The sequence below is a fragment of the Centrocercus urophasianus genome, unplaced genomic scaffold (assembly GCF_019232065.1).
Source record: "Centrocercus urophasianus isolate 14NV4802_14NV808 unplaced genomic scaffold, USGS_Curo_1.0 seq_834, whole genome shotgun sequence".
Lineage (NCBI taxonomy): Eukaryota > Metazoa > Chordata > Aves > Galliformes > Phasianidae > Centrocercus > Centrocercus urophasianus.
Genome location: NW_024885460.1, coordinates 16,725 through 33,947, shown reverse-complemented (window position 1 = coordinate 33,947; position 17,223 = coordinate 16,725). Strand labels below are relative to the sequence as shown.

General features: G+C 62.0%; 2 protein-coding genes across 6 annotated transcripts; both read left to right on the top strand.

Annotated features, from left to right (window-relative positions):
• Nucleotides 1–369: 369 nt before the first annotated feature.
• Nucleotides 370–4,342, top strand: NOL9 (nucleolar protein 9). The gene is made up of 9 exons (XM_042838569.1): nucleotides 370–693; nucleotides 776–872; nucleotides 1,377–1,474; nucleotides 1,754–1,915; nucleotides 2,107–2,395; nucleotides 2,763–2,874; nucleotides 3,222–3,399; nucleotides 3,594–3,727; nucleotides 4,043–4,342. Exons 1-9 carry the CDS (start codon nucleotides 396–398, stop codon nucleotides 4,169–4,171), a joined length of 1,497 nt encoding a protein of 498 aa, XP_042694503.1. The 5' UTR covers nucleotides 370–395; the 3' UTR covers nucleotides 4,172–4,342.
• A 567-nt stretch (nucleotides 4,343–4,909) lies between these two features.
• PLEKHG5 (pleckstrin homology and RhoGEF domain containing G5) lies at nucleotides 4,910–17,158 on the top strand. Of its 5 annotated transcripts, none has more exons than XM_042838565.1 (22): nucleotides 4,910–4,999; nucleotides 8,392–8,468; nucleotides 10,760–10,889; nucleotides 10,980–11,082; nucleotides 11,190–11,250; nucleotides 11,350–11,441; nucleotides 11,517–11,653; nucleotides 11,730–11,878; nucleotides 13,347–13,532; nucleotides 13,688–13,861; nucleotides 13,933–14,028; nucleotides 14,116–14,166; nucleotides 14,299–14,448; nucleotides 14,525–14,635; nucleotides 14,700–14,849; nucleotides 14,920–15,057; nucleotides 15,131–15,250; nucleotides 15,326–15,458; nucleotides 15,536–15,651; nucleotides 15,722–15,882; nucleotides 15,955–16,743; nucleotides 16,824–17,158. In XM_042838565.1, exons 3-22 carry the CDS (start codon nucleotides 10,847–10,849, stop codon nucleotides 16,831–16,833), a joined length of 2,970 nt encoding a protein of 989 aa, XP_042694499.1. In that variant the 5' UTR covers nucleotides 4,910–4,999; nucleotides 8,392–8,468; nucleotides 10,760–10,846; the 3' UTR covers nucleotides 16,834–17,158. The 5 variants fall into 5 exon arrangements, with proteins under 5 accessions (XP_042694499.1, XP_042694500.1, XP_042694498.1 ...); XM_042838566.1 differs by lacking the exon at nucleotides 4,910–4,999 and adding an exon at nucleotides 5,088–5,159; XM_042838564.1 differs by lacking the exon at nucleotides 4,910–4,999 and adding an exon at nucleotides 6,787–6,919.
• Nucleotides 17,159–17,223: the final 65 nt, after the last annotated feature.

Genomic DNA, 17,223 nt, shown 5'->3' with positions numbered 1-17,223 from the left:
CGACCCCGCGGCCGCCGCCGCGCCGCCTCCGCCTGACCCCGCCGCGTCCCCGCCGTTCCGCAGGCGCTGACGTTCAGCGGGAAGTGCCGCCTCACGTGTCTGTATGGCGCCGTACGGGTGCTGGGCTTCGCCGTGGCTCCGCACCAGCCGCCGCTGCCGCTGCTGTCGCCGCCCACGCACTGCGCGCTGTCCCTGGAGGCGCTGCCCGCCGCCCACGCTGCTCACGCCGACCCCCGGCAGCTCCGCACCGCCGCCCGCAGCGCCCTGCGCGCCCACCGCGTCCGCCGCCGTGAGTTGGGGGCGCCGGGGGGGCGCGGGGCCGCCGCCGCCATTTCGCGGGCCGCCGCCATTTCGCGCTCTCCTCCCCCCTTCCCGCAGAGGCGCGGCTGAAGCTGATGGCGCGGTTCTCTCCCGACTGCGCCGTGGTGCTGCTGGAGCACCTGGACACGGCCGTGACGCGCTTCCTGCTCAGCCTGCCGCCGCTCTGCCGCCTCTTCGAGCCCCAGGTGAGCCGCGGCCCGACCCCGCGCCGCCCCGACGGCCGCGCTGCACGGCGCGAGGATGAGCCCGACGTGACGGCCGAGGCGGCGGTGCTGGCGGCGGTGGGCATCGTGCCCTGCAGCCCCGAGCGGGGCCTGCTGCTGTCCGACAGCACACTGTGCGCCCTGCAGGAGCTGGTGCGGGTCTGCTGCGGTGAGTGCCGGCCGGCTGCGTGCTGCTGCGAGCCGAGCGCGCCGTGGCGGCCCTGCAGAGCGTTTGTTGTGTTCTGTGCTAGTGGAAGACGAAGGCGTTCCGGTCATCATGGTGTGCGGCCCTAAGAGCATCGGCAAGTCCACGTTTAACAGATACCTGATCAACCTGCTGCTAAACCAGTGAGTGCTCCCGCGCTCTGCAGCTCCTTAAATGCTGTGTGCGAGCTGTGGGAGAGGGAAAGCTTGCTGCCAAAAACCGTTCTGTCGCTGCAGATTCATGGCAGAGCAAGGTGTGCCTTTCGTCTTGGCCACTGCCTGCTTAGCGTAGAGGTTAGAGTTTATAAATGTGCAGTCAGTGCTCTTAGAGTGCCCAGTTAACATGGAGAGAGGACAAACTGATTGGTACCGCCTCTGATTTATCATTCTGACTGCTTTCCTGAGGACTGGATGGGCGCAGAGCTATTACAGTATAAGCACAAGATCTGCAGTGTGGTGTAGGAGTGCCCTTTGAGTCCTTGTCTCTGCCATTCCCTTACTTGAGGGAACGTTGCACAAGTGTGGTTTGACTGTGTCCAGTTTAATTCTGATGACCCAGAACAAAACCATATTTTGCTTCTGCTGTATTCAAAGCGGTGTTCTTTTTCTTCTCAGTGGGTGCTAATGCATGGGCTTCTTTCGCTGCAGCCTCCCCTCTGTTGAGTACATGGAATGTGACATAGGGCAGACTGAATTCACGCCGCCCGGATGCGTGTCTTTAAGTAACGTAACGGAGCCGTTTCTCGGTACGTGCCTCGTGCTTCCTGTAGTTGGCAGAAACGTCTGACGTTCCCAGAAGGTGCTTTTTGGGTATGGGCTGTGTGTACTTCGGGGAAGTCGCTACATGTGGCAAAAGTGCATACAGAGAGTAAAAGGCCAATAAAAGTTCTCTTGCTGAGGGCATCTGAGCTCCACGTGCAAATCTTAATAAGTAATGTGGAGCTGTTCTCCTCCCTTGCTCTTTCCTCTGTGTGTTAGCAGAGAGAAGATGAGTGGGAGTGCCAGAGATGTGCTTTCATTTCCAGGCCCACCATTCACGCACCAACGGACGCCGCGTAAGATGGTGTACTACGGGCAGACCAGCTGTGAGCAGGACACAGAGAGATACATCGATGTGGTGAAGTACGTGTTCAGCTCCTACAGGAAGGAAGTACCTTTAGTCATCAACACTATGGGCTGGGTGAAAGGTAAACAATGAATCCATTCTGGAGGGGTGGTGCAGAGGGAGCCTAACAACCTGGCGGTGTATCGCCTCGCTCTGCGGAGTCGGGAGCGTGGAAATGGAGCTCACTCCACGCAAGCTGTTGTCGGCCTCCTGTAACAGCGTTCGGACTCCTTAGCCTGGTGACAGTAGCTGTGTATTCTCTGCTCCCTGAAGGTGAGGGGTTGCTGCTTCTGACTGATATGATCCGGCTGCTGTCGCCCACTCACGTGGTGCAGATGGATGTGTACGACTGGAAGGCCATGGCTCCGCTCACCCCCGAGAGCGTCCACCTGGCGCCCGGGCTGTACACCAAGGGCAAGCAGCGAGCCAAGGGCGAGCGGATGGACCTGAGTGCAGCAGAGAGCTGGAAGTGCTCTGAGGGGGAGGAAGATGCGTCAGCTCCTGAGTATAAGCTGCTCTACGTCCACCCTGAATTCCCTCGAGCTGGGGCTGCAGGTGAAGCGTAAGTGGAAAATGAGCGTTGTGTGGTTCTTCATTGGCTCGGCAAAAGTACGCTTCGTCTTGATAGTAAATGCATAGGAGAGAACTGTCATGGTAGCCTTCAGAGCCCATTAATTTGGTCAGAGCCCATGAGGCTGTTTGTTCTCTTGACACATTTGCTTGGGCTTTGATTGAAGTTTTTGGAGGAGATTGTTGAGAGCTTTTTCATTTTATTTTTGAGTAGGGGAAGGTGTGAGGACCAGAAAGGGGATTATTTGCTCCTTCCTACCCTTCTCCCAGTAATTACTGCTAACTGTGCAGACTTTTCACCAAGTGCAGCTTCCAATTAGAACTTGCACTTCTTCATTTGCTGTGTTTATTTTTTCTAGGCGAGTGCACAGCAGCATCTTACGTGACATGTCCATACTGGGTTACTTGGGGCAGCTGCAGCCCCCAGATGTGGCTTCCGTCCTGCCGCTGCACAGCCTCGTGCCATATCAGGTACGTGGGCCTTCTGGAGGGGTGGAAGGTGCTGCAGGGGGTCTGGCTGTTGGGAATTGAAAGTTGTACTGGAACGTGTTTTGGAAGGTGGGGGAAAAAGTGCTTTGTAATCCAAGGTAATCAGCTGATTGGTGTTTTTAATTAAAAGACGAGGTTTTTGTTACAGTGTCACTGTGGCACATCTTCTGTGCGTTCTGTTGTTAGTGCTGAAACTGCTGTAAGGTCTGTTTGTAGATGCGGTTGGTGGCTTTCTAGTAGGGTTCAAGTTCAGGGTAAGTTAAGCACACAAAGCTGATGCTGAGCTGTTGACACAGCGTGTTTCTTTTCGTTCCTTTCCTCCCCCTCAGGTACCTTTTAATGCTGTTGCACTCAGGGTTATTCACACCGATGTTGCTCCTACCAACATCATGTATGCAGTGAACGCCAGCTGGGTTGGGCTCTGCAGGATACCAGATGAAATCAGATGCCAAACTGCCGGGCCAGTGCTGCTGACACAGACACCCATCTGTGATTGCCTTGGCTTTGGTGAGTGACGCTGGGAAACCTTAAGCCGTGTTCTCACGTGTTGTATTTTGAGCCGTGTTGCAGAATGGTGGAATTATCTTCTCTTTCCAAAAACAACTGGAAAAGTAGGATTAGGTTCACGTTTCCCGAAGCGGATTCTAAGTGTGTTGCACAAAATGTGTGGGCCAGGTTTGGCTGAACCCTGTGTTTTTCAGGAATTGTCCGAGGGGTCGACATGGAGAAGCATCTCTATCACATCCTGACCCCGGTGCCTCCTCAGAACCTGAGAGTAGTGAACTGCCTTCTGCTGGGAAACATTGCTATTCCAAACTGCATTTTTGTGAGCCAGGTAGGAGCTGCCTGGGAGTGGGGTGGAAGAACTGTTGTAGGGTTAATCTTGCTGGCAAATTCTTGCTTTCTGTGAGGCTTGGACGTGTCCAGAGCTGTGTGGACACAGCATGGTCGTACCCCTGGGAAATTGCCCTTAATGCACAGAAGCAACCAAGAGAACATTGATAGTTTTCAGATATCAACATAGGGTTGGTTCAGTGGCAGGTTTCTTGTATTCATCACTAAATGCTGCTCTGTTTTTAAAGGGAGGTGCCTTCAATTGAAGGCACAGATCTGTGAAGCTGTTCTACTTTTTGGTTTTGTTTTTTTTCAGGAAGGAATTGAGGGAGAGATCCCTTATGTCACATCCGAGTATAACTACAGCATTTTGGGGTCTGGGAAGCTGAGAAAGAAGAAGCATTTCCAGAAGAGGGAATGCACGTTCCAGTGTGATTACACTTGAAGCCTTTGGACTGCAGGATTTGTTTTGTACAGCAGGAGGCCTGGGGTCCACAGCTGCAGGAGACCCCAAGCAGCTGATCTGTAGATATGAAAACATCATTTTTAACAGTATTTTATATTTTCAGTATGTATTTTGGTGTTTTGTAATAAATGAGTTGAAAAATGGTTTGAATTCCTTCCAAAGCCTGCAGTGACACGGATGTGGCTCATACAACACATGGGTGATTGGCAGAAGCTCTTAATTAAAGCAGTTGTGCTCCTCCTGGCTGAAGCTGGAGCTCAGAGGAGTGAGAGCCCCTGCGGCAGCTGGGTGTGAGCCTAACTTCACAGTACCTTAATACTGCTTTACTCGTGGTTTTAAGAGCGTGTGCTGATCTTCCTCTTGCCCGTTTTCTCCTGAGTTTTTGGTGAGCCCGATTCCTCTTCACTCAGACTGCAGGTGGGGTGGTGGTGCGGCAGAAGCAGCGATGCTTTGGAGGGGGGGTGGATGCATTGCTCGGGCTTGAAAGCCTCGAGTATAAGTGCACGTATCGTTATGTAGAGAGCTCTGTGGGGCGGGGAGAGGCACGGATGTGGAGAGGGATGCGTTACCTGCGTACTGCGTGGGGCAGCAGTCCGAACCCCAACGAAAAAATGGAAACCAACGCACCGACGGCACCGGGAGGACCGAACGGAGCTCCGCGCGGCGAAGAGTTAAAGCCTTAACTTAATCCGGCTCTAATTCCGCCCATATGGCTGGCTCCGGCGGCGCGGGGAAGGCTCGGCCGGCACGGCGGCGAAAATAAATACGGGGCCATCTGTGCGGCGAGGGGGGGAAGCAGCGGGAAAGGTGAGACGGGGCCGGGCCGGGGCGGAGCCTCCCGCTGCGGGGCTGCTGCGGGCGGGGGGCGGCGGTGCGGAGCGCGGCATCGGCACCGCGCGGAGCGATGAGCGCTGCGCCCGGGCGCGGGTCCGTCCCCGCAGCCGCCTCATCCTTCGCCTGGGGACGCGTGAGTGCGCGGGGGGTGCGGGGCGACGTCCGGCCGCCGCCGTTCCGGGGGTGCGGAGGGAGGGGCGGCTGCGGGGAGCCCCCCGGGGGCGCGCCCCCCCCCCCCCGGGTCCCGCCCTGCGGTTCGCCGATCCTCTGCCGGGTTCGGGCACGCGCTGCCCCTCCTCCGCCCCCAGCACGTGAGCGGGGGTTGGGGCCGGAGGAGCTGCGCCCGCCTGCGGCGCCGTGGCCGCCGTCTGCTTTGCCGGCCGCGAAAGCTCGGGAGCGGCTTTTGCCTTCGTCCGCTGCTGGCGAAGGGTCCCGGAGGCGGCGGAGCTGCGCGCAGCGTGCGGTGCTGGCTGTGGGCGGTGTCGGTGCTGATGAAGCTGGGCAGGAATTGCCTTCGCCTGATTTTTCCGCGCAGGTTGTCCCGTTTTAGGGAGCTTTGCCCTGCGCGGATCTCAGCTGCCTGGTGTTGGAAAGGAGAAAAATGAAACTGTCGGTCTCCACGCACGTGTGCTGCGTCACCGCCAGCGGCGCTAGGGAGAGCTTGCCAGCGAGGAGACGATGAGGCTGGAGCTCATTCCTCGGGACGGGTGGGCAGAGACGTTTCAGTGCTGATGAGGTCCCCTCCTGTTGGGCTCAGCACCGCAAACACCCGATCCTGGCTGAGCGCATCCCGGGGTGCTGCTGACCCGTCAGCAGTGCCCGCTGCCAGCAAGTGTGGATGGTTTCGCTGATGGGGGTTCGGCTCTCTTTGGTGGCCGAGTTGGCGTATGGAAAACGTGGCTTCACGTAGACAAAGCTGTGGTAGTGAGGCCGGGAGGGAGCGCTGGGAGGGCTGTGCCGCTGATGCAGGGCCGTCCCAAAGGCAGTCAGGTGGGGGGGCTCAGCCTCGGCCCGGATCCTGCCTGTCACCTTCTGTGCCTCGCCGGGGAGCCGGGGCACGAGGCTGCCGGCTGTCCCAGCTCAGCACTGCCGCCACCGGAGCTCCTGTGCGGGGCGTGGGGCGGAATGGTGTGCAGGTTCCAAACCCGGGACCCTGCTAGGAGCTCAGATGTAGGGAGAAAATTCCGTTGTGTGAGCCAGGGAGAACTGCTGTAAAGTTGTGCCACAATCTCAATGCATGAATTGCAGCCGAGTGCTGAGCGCAGGGCGGGGGTCTGGAGCCGGAGCTGTGCTGGGCGATGTGCCCACCCCCAGAGCTGTCCTCACTGCTGTGCCCGTCCTCCCCGCAGCGCTCAGCCCCCAATGCCCGCAGCGTTCCCCCCCGGCCCTGTGCTGCCGGAGCTGCCGAACAGCCGCGCTCTTCATGCCGATTATTTCAATCACAAGCGTGTCTTGTCTCCCCGGCCGAAATTTCTTTCATAGACGGCGGAAAGTGAAATTTGTGCAATGTCTGTAGGAGGCTGAAGAAAGGCCCTTTGTGCGCCCTGTGCGCGGGGCATTGGGCAGCCTCCAGCAGCACCCTCCGCCACCCCAGCGCTCCCGGCTCACGGGATGAATGCTGCGCTTGTCCGGAGAGCGGGACCTGCTCTTAAAGCCGGAGCCGGGCCCCCTGGCCAGTCCCACCGGTGTGGGCACGGCTCGGCCGAGGCAGCCCCCTGGGTGCCCCATGGTGAGGGCAGGTGCCGCGTTGCGGCCGCACGATGTTCCTGTACTGGAAGAAGCGGGGTGCGTACGAGCTGGGGGCTCTGCCCCCCGCGCTGGCGGGCATGGAGTACGGGGCAGTGGAGCGCTTCTCCTGGAGCTCCAGCCTGGACATCAGCGAGCAGCTGGCGGGTACGTCATGGGGCTGGAGGGCGGTGGCGTGGCGAAAACCCTGCACAGAGACACAGGGACTGCTGTGCGCAGGGAGGCTGCGGCAGGGCTGAGAGCAGGGATGGCGCGGTGCAGCTGTTGAGCACCCAGAGAGCTGCCTGCCCGGTGCACCGCAGCTGGCACACAGGTTGTGAGGTCCCGGTGTGTGTGTGTGAGCCCCTGCTGCCGGTGGTGGTGTTTGGGAAGGGCCGTGGCAGTTTGCAGCGTGACCTGGTGTGGGGTGGCGGGGCAGGGGGCTGCTGTCACCGTCCTCGTGGTTTTGGTGAGTTGGGAAAACTTCCCTTCGCCAGCCTGAAAGAATTTCTGATTTGCTTCTGTTATTATTCATAATAGGTCAAGTGAAATGATGGTGGTGGAGGGGCCAAGCAGCCTGGCGGGCGCTGTGGGGTGGCGGTGGGGACAGAGTGCCCATTGTGCTGCTGCGGCGTGGGGCCGGCGTGTGGGCAGTGGGGCCCCCCGGCAGCCGCACTCCTGGCTCTCTCCCAGGGGCACTGCACCCAGGGGTGCCCAGGGGGGTCCTCATGGAGGTGCCCTGGGTCGGTGTGAGCACAGCCCTCACACTGCCCCACAGGAGAGCTCTCACTTCAGCCCTGGTGCCCGCCGGTGTGCCGCGAGCTGCCTGGAGTCTGTTATTTTTAAACTATTAGGCACGACACATAACAAAAGCTTTCAAAATAGGATTTGTCCTCAAGGCCGATTTAACTGTTAGAGCTTAAAGCAGACCGTAAGCCCCTTTGGGGACTGGCGAGGAGCAGATTTAGCACTCCTGGCACTGCCCTCAGCCCGTGCCTCTCCTGGCAGCGGGTGCAGGATGATGCCCCCAGGCCCTGCTCTCTGCTGTGGCCATCCCAGCTCTGCTACCCGTCGGGAAATAAATTTCCATATTACGACAGGTTTGGGGCTTTGGACCTGTTCCTGTGTTTGCAGCAATGGGAGTTTGGGGAGCGCGCTGTGCATCATCACTAGCAGCTCTCAGGGCTGCCGTTCCCATCCAGGGGCAGCTCCCAGCCCCTCTCCCAGCCATGGGCAGTCCTGGCCTTGCTCAGCCCTGTGTCGGGGGCAGCTGTGGGAACCCTTCTGTGGGCAGCATGTGCCCAGAGTGGCCCCGGCACTTTGTGACAAGGAGCAGGAGGCAGCTGGTCCCAGTGCTGGGGGTGCATGCTGCTCTTTTCTGCTGGAGAAGCTGGAGCCACAGCGCTGGGTTCTGGGCATGGGGACATGAGGTTTGGTGCATCGCCGGGTGCTGCCGCCGCTCACTGGGGCAGGAGGTTGGCAGCTTCTGCTCTCTGCTTTCTGTCCAAAAGCTGGGCGCTCACTGTCAGGGACCTGTCTTCCTGCAGGGGCCATGGGGCAAGAGCAGTGGGGCAGGGTTTTGCTTGGGGTTGCAGGGCCCCATGTGCGCACCCAGCGCTAACCCCAGCTCTCTCCTGCAGATGAGCAGTGCCCAGCAGAGGAGCAGGGGCTGCGTTGCCAGAATCCCGACTGTACCGACAAGAGGAGGGCGGCCAAGGTAGGTCATGGGGTGCCGGCAGTGCTGGCAGCTTGGGCTGTGCCATCAGGAAGGCAGCAGGCATGCTGTCTTGGTGCAGATCTGGGCAGGTGGAGGCTCCCATGGGCTCGCCCTGGCTCCCAATGCCTCTGGTGCTGGCAGAACCGGTTGGTGCAGCTGGCTGGCAGGCAGCCATGGGGCAGAAAGCCCTGTGCCGGTAGGATGCGGCTAGGTAGCAGGGAAGGGCTGCAGCCACTTCCCACATGGTGGGAGCTGCGTGTGGCACGCATCCCTCAGCAGCATCGCGGTCCCGCTGCCCGTGTGTGCCTGCAGGCTCGTGCGTGGCTGGGATTTAACTGCGTGGCAGCAGCTTCCCTGTTTCCCCACCTGCTGTAATTCAGGCTAATCTCATTGAGCCCGTCTGTCCTGTTCCCGGTGGGAGCATCGCTCGGCAAGCCAGCACAGGCAGCGCGGCTGTGCCCAGGAGGGAGGGAACCTCTGCTGCAGCTCTGCTGCACACCGGGGCTTGGCAGCAGAGCTACACAGGGCCCCTCCAGGAGCAGCTGCGTTCATACCCGCGTCCATTGAGGCATGTGGAGGGACGGGAGCGCCGTGATCAGGCTGGGAAGTGCAGGGCTCTGGAATTAAGCAGAGCCCGCGGCTGGAAGCGCCCCATGCCACCTCTCCTAATCTTGTTGATCGCTAATGTAAAGCCGGAGTGGATTTAGGGCCCCTTATCTCTGGCTGCTCGACCTGCTGGCTCGCTCCTGGCTGTCCTCGCTGCCGGTGCCGTGCTGCTGCTCTGCTCCTGGTGAGTGCTGGGTTCCTGCTCAGTGCGCCGAGGCCGTGCTGGTGGGGAGGGCGTGCAGTGCTCAGCCGTGCGGTGCGATGCTCCCGGCCTCGGTGGGAAGGGAAGCGCAGGGCGATTGCTCCAGCAACAAGAGCGATGGTAGTTGGGCGCTGGAAGCCTGATAGCACCACCGCAGGCTTTTATGGTGAGCAGATGAGCTCTGTTTTTTGGAATGAGGCACCCGCTGCCTTTTGAGAGCATCAGGGAGGAAATAACGAAGCGGTGGCCTTTCAAACAGTGCGGGTTTCGGGAACGCTCTGCTCTCGTGCTCCTTCCAGAGCCGGGCTGTTTCCTCAGCCCCCCAGCACCTCAGACCCTGCAGTGCAGGCAGTGGTGTGGGCACCTGCCTGGGGAGGGAGCGCGGTGTGGGCAGAGTGGGGATCAGGGGAGGCGAGGCGGGCAGGCAGGTGTGCAGCGCGGGCGCAGGCGTGGCGTGCTGTGTTTGCACGGGTGGAGCTGCTGGGTAAACACAGCGCGGGACACACGTGGCACCAGGCTGCGGCCTCGTGCCAGCACCACCGGGAGCAAGCGGCCGGGAGCCATCGCCAGTGTTGGACGGTCGGATGGGGCCGAGCGGGGATGTGCAGGCGGGCAGGTTGGTGAGCAGTACGGCTGCGGTGCTTTGACCCTGCAGCCCTGGGCTATGCCTATGGGTTTGGGTTTCCCTTGGCATCCCTGCGGTGGGGGCAGCCGGGGCGTGGTGAAAGCAGTGTGGTGCTGGGGGCAAGTGGCCCCATCGGGGAGCGCGGGCGGCGGGCCGCGTCAGCATTGACCTCAGCAGCGCAGGGAGGAAGGAGGGCAGGAAGCGGGGGCGGCTCGGGGTGCACCGGCGCTTCCTCTGCCGCACAGTGGGGCCGCGCTCCCGGGATGCCGCACCGCAGCCTTTCTGCTCGTGGGGTGGCCGTGGGGCACTGCCAGATGGGGACGTACCTCGGGTGTGGGCTGACAGCCCCCGGCAGCACCCCAACCGCTGGTGCAGCCCCCAGCAGGGGGTCACGGGCTGTGCACCACGCTGGGGCTGGCCAGGGGTTTAAAAATAAATGCCTGTGAATGCCCGGCCGAGGCTGAGGCTGGGCGCACAATCGGAGGAAATGCATCGGCTTGCGAGCATTGTTTTGCTGCAGACACTTGCTTCCTCCGTCCTGCCGTGGGGACACTGATCTTGCAAACACAAAAGGGCTCTGGAGTGGCCCTGCAGACCCCTGAGAGCACAGCAGGTCCTGGTGCACCCTCAGCCCAGCATGGGACATCATGAATGGGCGCGTGGGGGCCAGGTGCCCCCAGTGCCTCCAGTGCCCTCTCTCCCTCCATGCCCAGCTATGTGCAGCCCTTCTGCTGCAGTCCCAAGGCTCTGAGGGTCTCTGTGCAGTGCGGTGGTGATGGGGAGGGGGCTCAGCACAGCCCACGGGGGGTGAGGGGGTCTCGCTGCTGCTCTGTCCCAGCCCACAGCTGCACCCCACAGGTATGCCACCACGCCAAGTGCCAGCAGCTGAACTGCAGCAGCCCGCTCAGCCTGTGTGAGGCCTGCGACGGGCACCTGCACGACACCATGCACTTCGATGGGCACATCCGCTTCGACCTGTCCCCACCGGGTAAGCCGGGCTGGCTGCACCCTGGGCCCTTGGTGGGACACAGCGGGGCCAGTGGGTTCAGCTCAGCCTGGCCCCAATGCTCATTGACAGGCTCCATCCTGGCTCGCAACGTCTCCACACGCTCGTGCCCGCCGCGCACCAGCCCTGCCTCCGACATGGAGGATGACGACGAGGGACCGGCGGACGGGAGGGGGTGAGTGCACGTCCCAGCCCTTTCTGCAGTTGGTGGGACAGAGTGGGTGTCTCTGTGTTGCCAGCAGACCCTGCAGGACACCTGGCTCACTCTGCCCATGCCTGCAGGGACAGGAGAAGCTCGGCACTGAAGCTGCCCAAGAAGAAGGCTCGGCGCAGGCACACGGATGTAAGACACCATCCCCTCTATGGGGCTCTGCTGTGGGGTTATGCTGTGGCCACATCCAAGATGGGTAGGAGCCCTTTGTGAGCTGTGTGTCTTCTGCAGGACCCCAGCAAGGAGTGCTTCACCCTCAAATTCGACCTGAATGTTGATATCGAGGCAGAGATCGTGCCGGCCATGAAGAAGAAGTCCCTGGGGTGAGCTGCCTGTGCCAGGCACAGCCCTGATGGGCACACAGACCCCACAGGACCCATAGGGATGGTATCCCACAGGGACGTGCTGCTGCCGGTCTTTGAGAGGAGGGCGATTGAGCACAGCAAGGTGGACATCTACCTGGACCAGTCCAACACACCACTCTCCCTCCAGTTTGAGGCGTACCGCTTCGGGGGACACTACCTGCGGGTGAAAGGTGTGGAGGGGGGCAAATATAAGGCCAAAACAGGCACCACGGGGCTGGGGGCTCTGACAGCTCTGTGCTCCCGTAGCCAAGCCTGGGGATGAGCTGAAGGTGGAGCAGGCGGCACGGGATGCACGCTCAGCCAGCCTGCCCATCCTGCGCCCCGCCAGCACCGCTGCACTCCTTGGGACAGGGCTGGATCCAGGGCCGGGCCGCAGGGAGGGCGCTGACATCCTGGTGAGTACCCGCAGCACTCTGCACCTCGTGTATCTGGAAAGGTGGGGGCACACCAGAGCAGTAGGGCGTCTCCTGGTTGGCCTCATGCAATGGGGGTGCAAAGCCCCTGGAAGCCTTGAGAACAAGCTCAGCTCCCAGCAGTGCTGTGCTGTGCCAGCGGTGCCACATTGCAGCGTGGGCAGTGCCCTGCACCAGGCGTGGCAGCTCAGCTGGCAGCCCTGCAGCTGTGCCACGTATGGGCTGGTACCTGAGCAAAGCAAAGCTCCACGCCCCAGGGCCCCATGGCAGTGAGGCTGGCACTCCTGGCCAGGATGTGGCCACTGTCCCTCCTCACCTTGGCACCTGTCAGCTGCTGTGTGCAGCCTCAGTCCTGCCCTGTGGACCCAGATAAGATGTGGGGCCGGATCTGCTGCCACTCCCCGTGGGAGCAGATGCCACGCTCGTGTGGCCACACAGCTCCCGCTCCCCAGAATTTGGCTCTGGGGATCCCAGCGTGGGGACAGCAGCTCTTAGCTCTCTGAGCCAGAAGCCCCCAGTGCACCAAGCTGGCTGTGTGGCCGGGGCTGGTGGCTGCCCGCATCCGGCAGTACGATGCCTGGCAGTGGGACCGGCACTGCGCTGGTGGGGCAGAAGGGATGGCGGTCACAGGGCCACCTCCACAGCCGGGTCCCCGAGGGCAGGTGGGAGCAGAGCCGAACCAGGGCAGCAGGGCCAGCGTGGGCCAGGGCGACTGGAGACACCGTGGCATGGTGAGATGTGGAGCCATGCTGGGGCGAAGTAGAGATTCTGCAGGGTTCACTGGGCTGTCATGGCTCGGGGACAGTAGGTCTCTGTGCCACGCAATGGCCATGCTGCACTTTGTACCAGGTGAGGAGAGGGCAGCAGCCACGTCATGGTGTGGCCTTGGCAAGGGGCTGTGGGGATGTATGAGTATGGCGTGAGCCGAGTGCCTGGGCAGGCGGGTGCTGTGTGGCCAGGACCCAGCTCCGCTGCGGGATGGTGGGCTTTGATCTTTGCCAGCGAATTGTTCGGGTCTGTTTAGCTTATCTGGCGAGGAGGGAAATTAGGTTTTCTGCGCTGGCCCCACCTCCTTTTGTTCGGAGGAGCACAGCCAGAGCTGCCTGGCTCTGCGGTTCAAGTTCAGAGCACGGCTGGGCGGTGAGGGGCTCGGGGTGCTGCACCCTGTGGGATGCGTTGAGCCGCAGAGCCCCTCTGCCGCGGGGTGTGGGCACAGGACCGGGGCACTTGGCCCCCTGTATGCAGGATGCAGGTACGCAGGTCAGTGCGGGTGCGGGCGCAGCGAGCTCATGTCCCGTGGGGGCCTGGCTCTGCACACCCTAGGAAGGGATCGGCTATGGGGTGTGGGGGACACATCAGCAGGGGCAGAGCATGGCTTTCGGGGGCTGTCCCTGCGCTGTGAAGTGAGCAGGGCTGGTGCTGACCTGCGGCACTCATTGTACCCATGCAGGCTCCGGGCAGGCGGCGGAAGAACATGACGGAGTTCCTGGGGGACGCCAGCATCCCCAGCCCTGAGCCATCCCTGCATGGCAGTGGCTCTCTGCCCACCAATGGCACCGACACCTGGAAGAACCGTGCTGCCAGCCGCTTCAGTGGCTTCTTCAGCTCCAGCACCAGCACTGGCCCCTTTGGGCGGGTAGGTGGGCAGGGGAGGGGTGTGGGAGTCGTGGTGCTGTGCTGGGGTGGTGGTGGGATGAGGTCCTGCATGGCTGTGCCCCAGATCCATGTGCAGGGCCAGCAGAACTGTGGCATTCTGCCACTGTCCCCAGCCCATCTGCTCATGCCTTCCAGCAGGAGGTGGACAAGATGGAGCAGCTGGAAAGCAAGCTGCACACCTACAGCAGCTTTGGGCTGCCCAAACTACCACCGCAGCTCCGCTTCGACCAGGATTCCTGGGAGGAGGATGGGGACGACAGCAGCCTGGTGCTAGAAGACAGCTGGCAGCAAATCATTGAGGGCACGGAGGTAGGGCTGGGGTTGATGGCGGTGCTGGCCGCACTCCTTGGATGGTGAAACACTGACGCTTGGCCCTGCAGGCCCTGACGCGCCGGCAGTGCCACCAGCAGGAAGCCATCTGGGAGCTGCTGCACACTGAGGCCACCTACATCCGAAAGCTAAAGGTCATCACTGATGTGAGTGCCCATGGCCCATGTTCCTCAGCCACAGGTGTCCCCCATACCATGGCTCCTGCCCAACGAGCTCCTGCTCTGTCTCCACAGCTCTTCCTCTGTTGCCTGCTGAACCTTCAGGAGTCAGGGCTGCTGTGTGAGGTGAGTGCGCTGCGTATTTGGGGCTGTGCTGTGGGGCCTGGGGGAACAGCAGTGTGGTGCATAGCAGGGGTCCCCCAGCATGGTGGGTGCATGGGGATGTGACCCACGGCGACTCCCCGCCTCCCCCCGTAGGTGGATGCTGAGCGTCTGTTTGGCAATATTGGGGAGATCATCCAGCTGCACCGCAGCCTGTGGAGCAGCGTCATGGCCCCGGTGCTGGACAAGGCCCGCCGGACCAAGGTGCTGCTTGACCCCATGGACTTCCTCAAGGGCTTCAAGACGGTGAGTGCCAACCCTGTGCTGCACCATGGACTGTGCCAGGCTGTGCCCTGCAGTGACACTTCTGCATTGCCCGCAGTTTGGAACGCTCTTCAAGCCCTATATCCAGTACTGCATGGAGGAGGAGGGCTGCATGGAGTACATGCGCAATCTGCTGCGCGACAGCGAGCTCTTCCGTGCCTATGTGACGGTGAGGGGGGCGCAGCGGGGCTGGGGCCGGGGCTGGGGCTGGAGCTGACATCTGCATGTTGCAGTGGGCCGAGAAGCACAAGCAGTGCAGCCGCCTGAAGCTCAGCGACATGCTGGTGAAGCCGCACCAGCGCCTCACCAAGTACCCACTGCTCCTCAAGTCCGTGCTGAAGAAGACGGACGATGCGCGCACCCGTGATGCCATCCTCACCATGGTAAGGGGCACGGCGTGGGGACGCGGGCAGGTGGGCAGCCCAGCCTCTCACCCCTGTGCCTGTGCTGCAGATCAGCTCTGTGGAGCACTTCATCAACCACGTCAACTCGCGGATGCGGCAGCGGCAGGAGCAGCAGCGCCTGGCCGCCATCCTCAGCCGCATCGATGCCTATGAGGTGGTGGAGGGCAGCACGGACGAGGTGGACAAGGTAGGCTGGGCACAGCGCGGCTGCAGTGCTGTGCTGTGTCCTGACCTGTGCTGACCTCCCTGGCTCCCTGCAGCTGCTGAAGGAGTTCCTGCGGCTGGACCTGACGGCCCCCATGCCTGGCACCTCCCCAGATGACACCCGGCAGCTTCTGCTCGAAGGCAGCCTGAAGATGCGGGAAGGTAAAGACAGCAAGGTGAGGATGGGGGGCATGGGGAGCTCATCCCTCGTGTGGGGGCTGGCACCCATGGCCCTGCTCTCACCTCCACAGATGGACGTCTACTGCTTCCTCTTCACCGACCTCTTCCTCATCACCAAGCCCGTCAAGAAGGCTGAGCGCACCAAGGTGATCCGACAGCCCTTGCTGGTGGACAAAGTCATCTGCCGGGAGCTGAAGGACCCGGGTGAGTGGCACCAGGGGGGAGGGGTTGCACCCTAGGAAAACATTGGAAGTCCAAGCCTCACAGCTCCTCATCCACAGGCTCCTTTCTCCTCATCTACCTGAATGAGTTTGGCAGCGCCGTGGCTGCCTACACCTTCCAGGCCAGTGGGCAGTCGCTGTGCCGCAGCTGGGTCGAGGCGCTGCACAATGCACAGGTGAAGACACCGCGTGGGGGGGGGCGTGGGGGTCTCGTGCCCACAGATCCCTGACACCTGCCATTCCCAGAACCTGCTGCAGCGGCTGCGGCTGCAGGAGCAGCAGCGTGGGCAGTGCCGGCGCCTGCAGGAGGAGGAGGAAGATGAGGAGGATGGTGAGAGCAGCACCTCGACCGCCAGCTCGCCCACGGTGCTGCGCCGCAGCAGCACCAGCCTGGACTCCCAGCAGTGGTATGAGTGGGACAGGGGCACTGTGACCACGTCTGCGGCGCAGCCTCCTCCTCACCTTCCTCTCTTCCGCAGCCCCTCGGACGGCTCCACCGAGACCATCTCAGTGGTGGTGGTGGACGGCGGCGATGAGCTCTCCTCCCCAGAGTCAGATGTGGGGCCGTTCGGTTCACCGTCAGACAGCATCTCTGTCAGCACTGGTACCTCCGTCAGCACCGCCACCGGCACCTCTGGCAGCACCCCAACCCACGAGCTGCCCTCTGGCAGCCTGCCCCTGCCCCCCAGTGCCACCGCGCAGCCTGGCAGCTTCTGCTCGGCGTCCATCGACAGCGCCTACGGCACACTCTCACCCACCTCACCACGGGACTTTCCCCGGCAGCAGGACGTAGGGGCTGAGGAGGGGCCAGAAGCCCTGGCCCCACAGCCCCCCTCACCCCGGCTGCGCCGTCGGACGCCCGTGCAGCTCCTGCCCTGCAAGGCCCGAGTGCTCAAGTCCAAGTCAGAGGCCAGCCTGCTTCAACTGCTGGCCGGACCCCCTACCCCACTCAACCAGAGCCGGAGCCTCTCTGACCTATGCATGGCCCCTCCTGCTCCCCCACTGCTCCAGCGGACTAGCCATTCCCCAGAGCTCCTGGCCCCCGGTGCCAGCAGCAGCAGTAGTGGTGACTCCACTTCAGAGCTCTCAGAGCCGGAGGAGCCCATGGAGCCCCGTGCACCCACCGTGGGCCAGCCCAGCCACAGCCCTCAGCCCCCTGCCCACCGCACGCTCTCAGACTCCTCCTCAGCGCAGCACCGCAAGCTGACGCTGGCACAGCTCTACCGAATACGGACCACGCTGCTCCTCAACTCCACGCTGACGGCCTCGTATGTGCAGCCCATCCCCTCTACATGCCATGTGCCAGGCCCCACACTGACCAAGCCTCTTTCTTTGTTGTGCCCTGCAGGGAGGTCTGAGAGCTGCCGGGGCAGTGAGGATGAGGATGGACGTGCGGCTGCTCCAAGAGCTCTTCCTGCTTCTAACCGTAGCGTAACGTCGGGGCTGGGCAGAGCGGGCACCCACCAGCTTGTGCCAGGATGTCACACGTGGGGGACACAGAGCAGTCCCATCTGGGAGGATGCATCCCGGCAGGGCAGCACCGGGCTGCCCATTGCTACCCAGGGGTGTCCGTGTGGGGCTGGACATGGCGCACAGTGTGGTCATGGGGCTGCGCCTGGGGAGGCCATGGGCTCAGCAGCTCCATGCGAGGAAGAGGGATGGCGACGTCGGCAGCGGGGAGTGGGGAAGGTGTGAGATGGCTGCGGGGTGGGCAGCACAGGGCTGCTGGTATGTGGGGCGGGAGGCGG

Excerpts from the sequence above, each read along its gene's own strand:
- NOL9 (XM_042838569.1), top strand. The coding sequence starts at position 396 with ATGGCGCGGTTCTCTCCCGACTGCGCCGTGGTGCTGCTGGAGCACCTG. Across the intron at positions 873-1,376 it reads ATCAACCTGCTGCTAAACCA|CCTCCCCTCTGTTGAGTACA; the intron begins GTGAGTGCTCCC and ends CTTTCGCTGCAG. Across the intron at positions 2,396-2,762 it reads GCTGGGGCTGCAGGTGAAGC|GCGAGTGCACAGCAGCATCT; the intron begins GTAAGTGGAAAA and ends TATTTTTTCTAG.
- PLEKHG5 (XM_042838564.1), top strand. The coding sequence starts at position 6,787 with ATGTTCCTGTACTGGAAGAAGCGGGGTGCGTACGAGCTGGGGGCTCTG. Across the intron at positions 14,636-14,699 it reads TCTTCCGTGCCTATGTGACG|TGGGCCGAGAAGCACAAGCA; the intron begins GTGAGGGGGGCG and ends TGCATGTTGCAG. Across the intron at positions 15,883-15,954 it reads AGCCTGGACTCCCAGCAGTG|CCCCTCGGACGGCTCCACCG; the intron begins GTATGAGTGGGA and ends TCTCTTCCGCAG.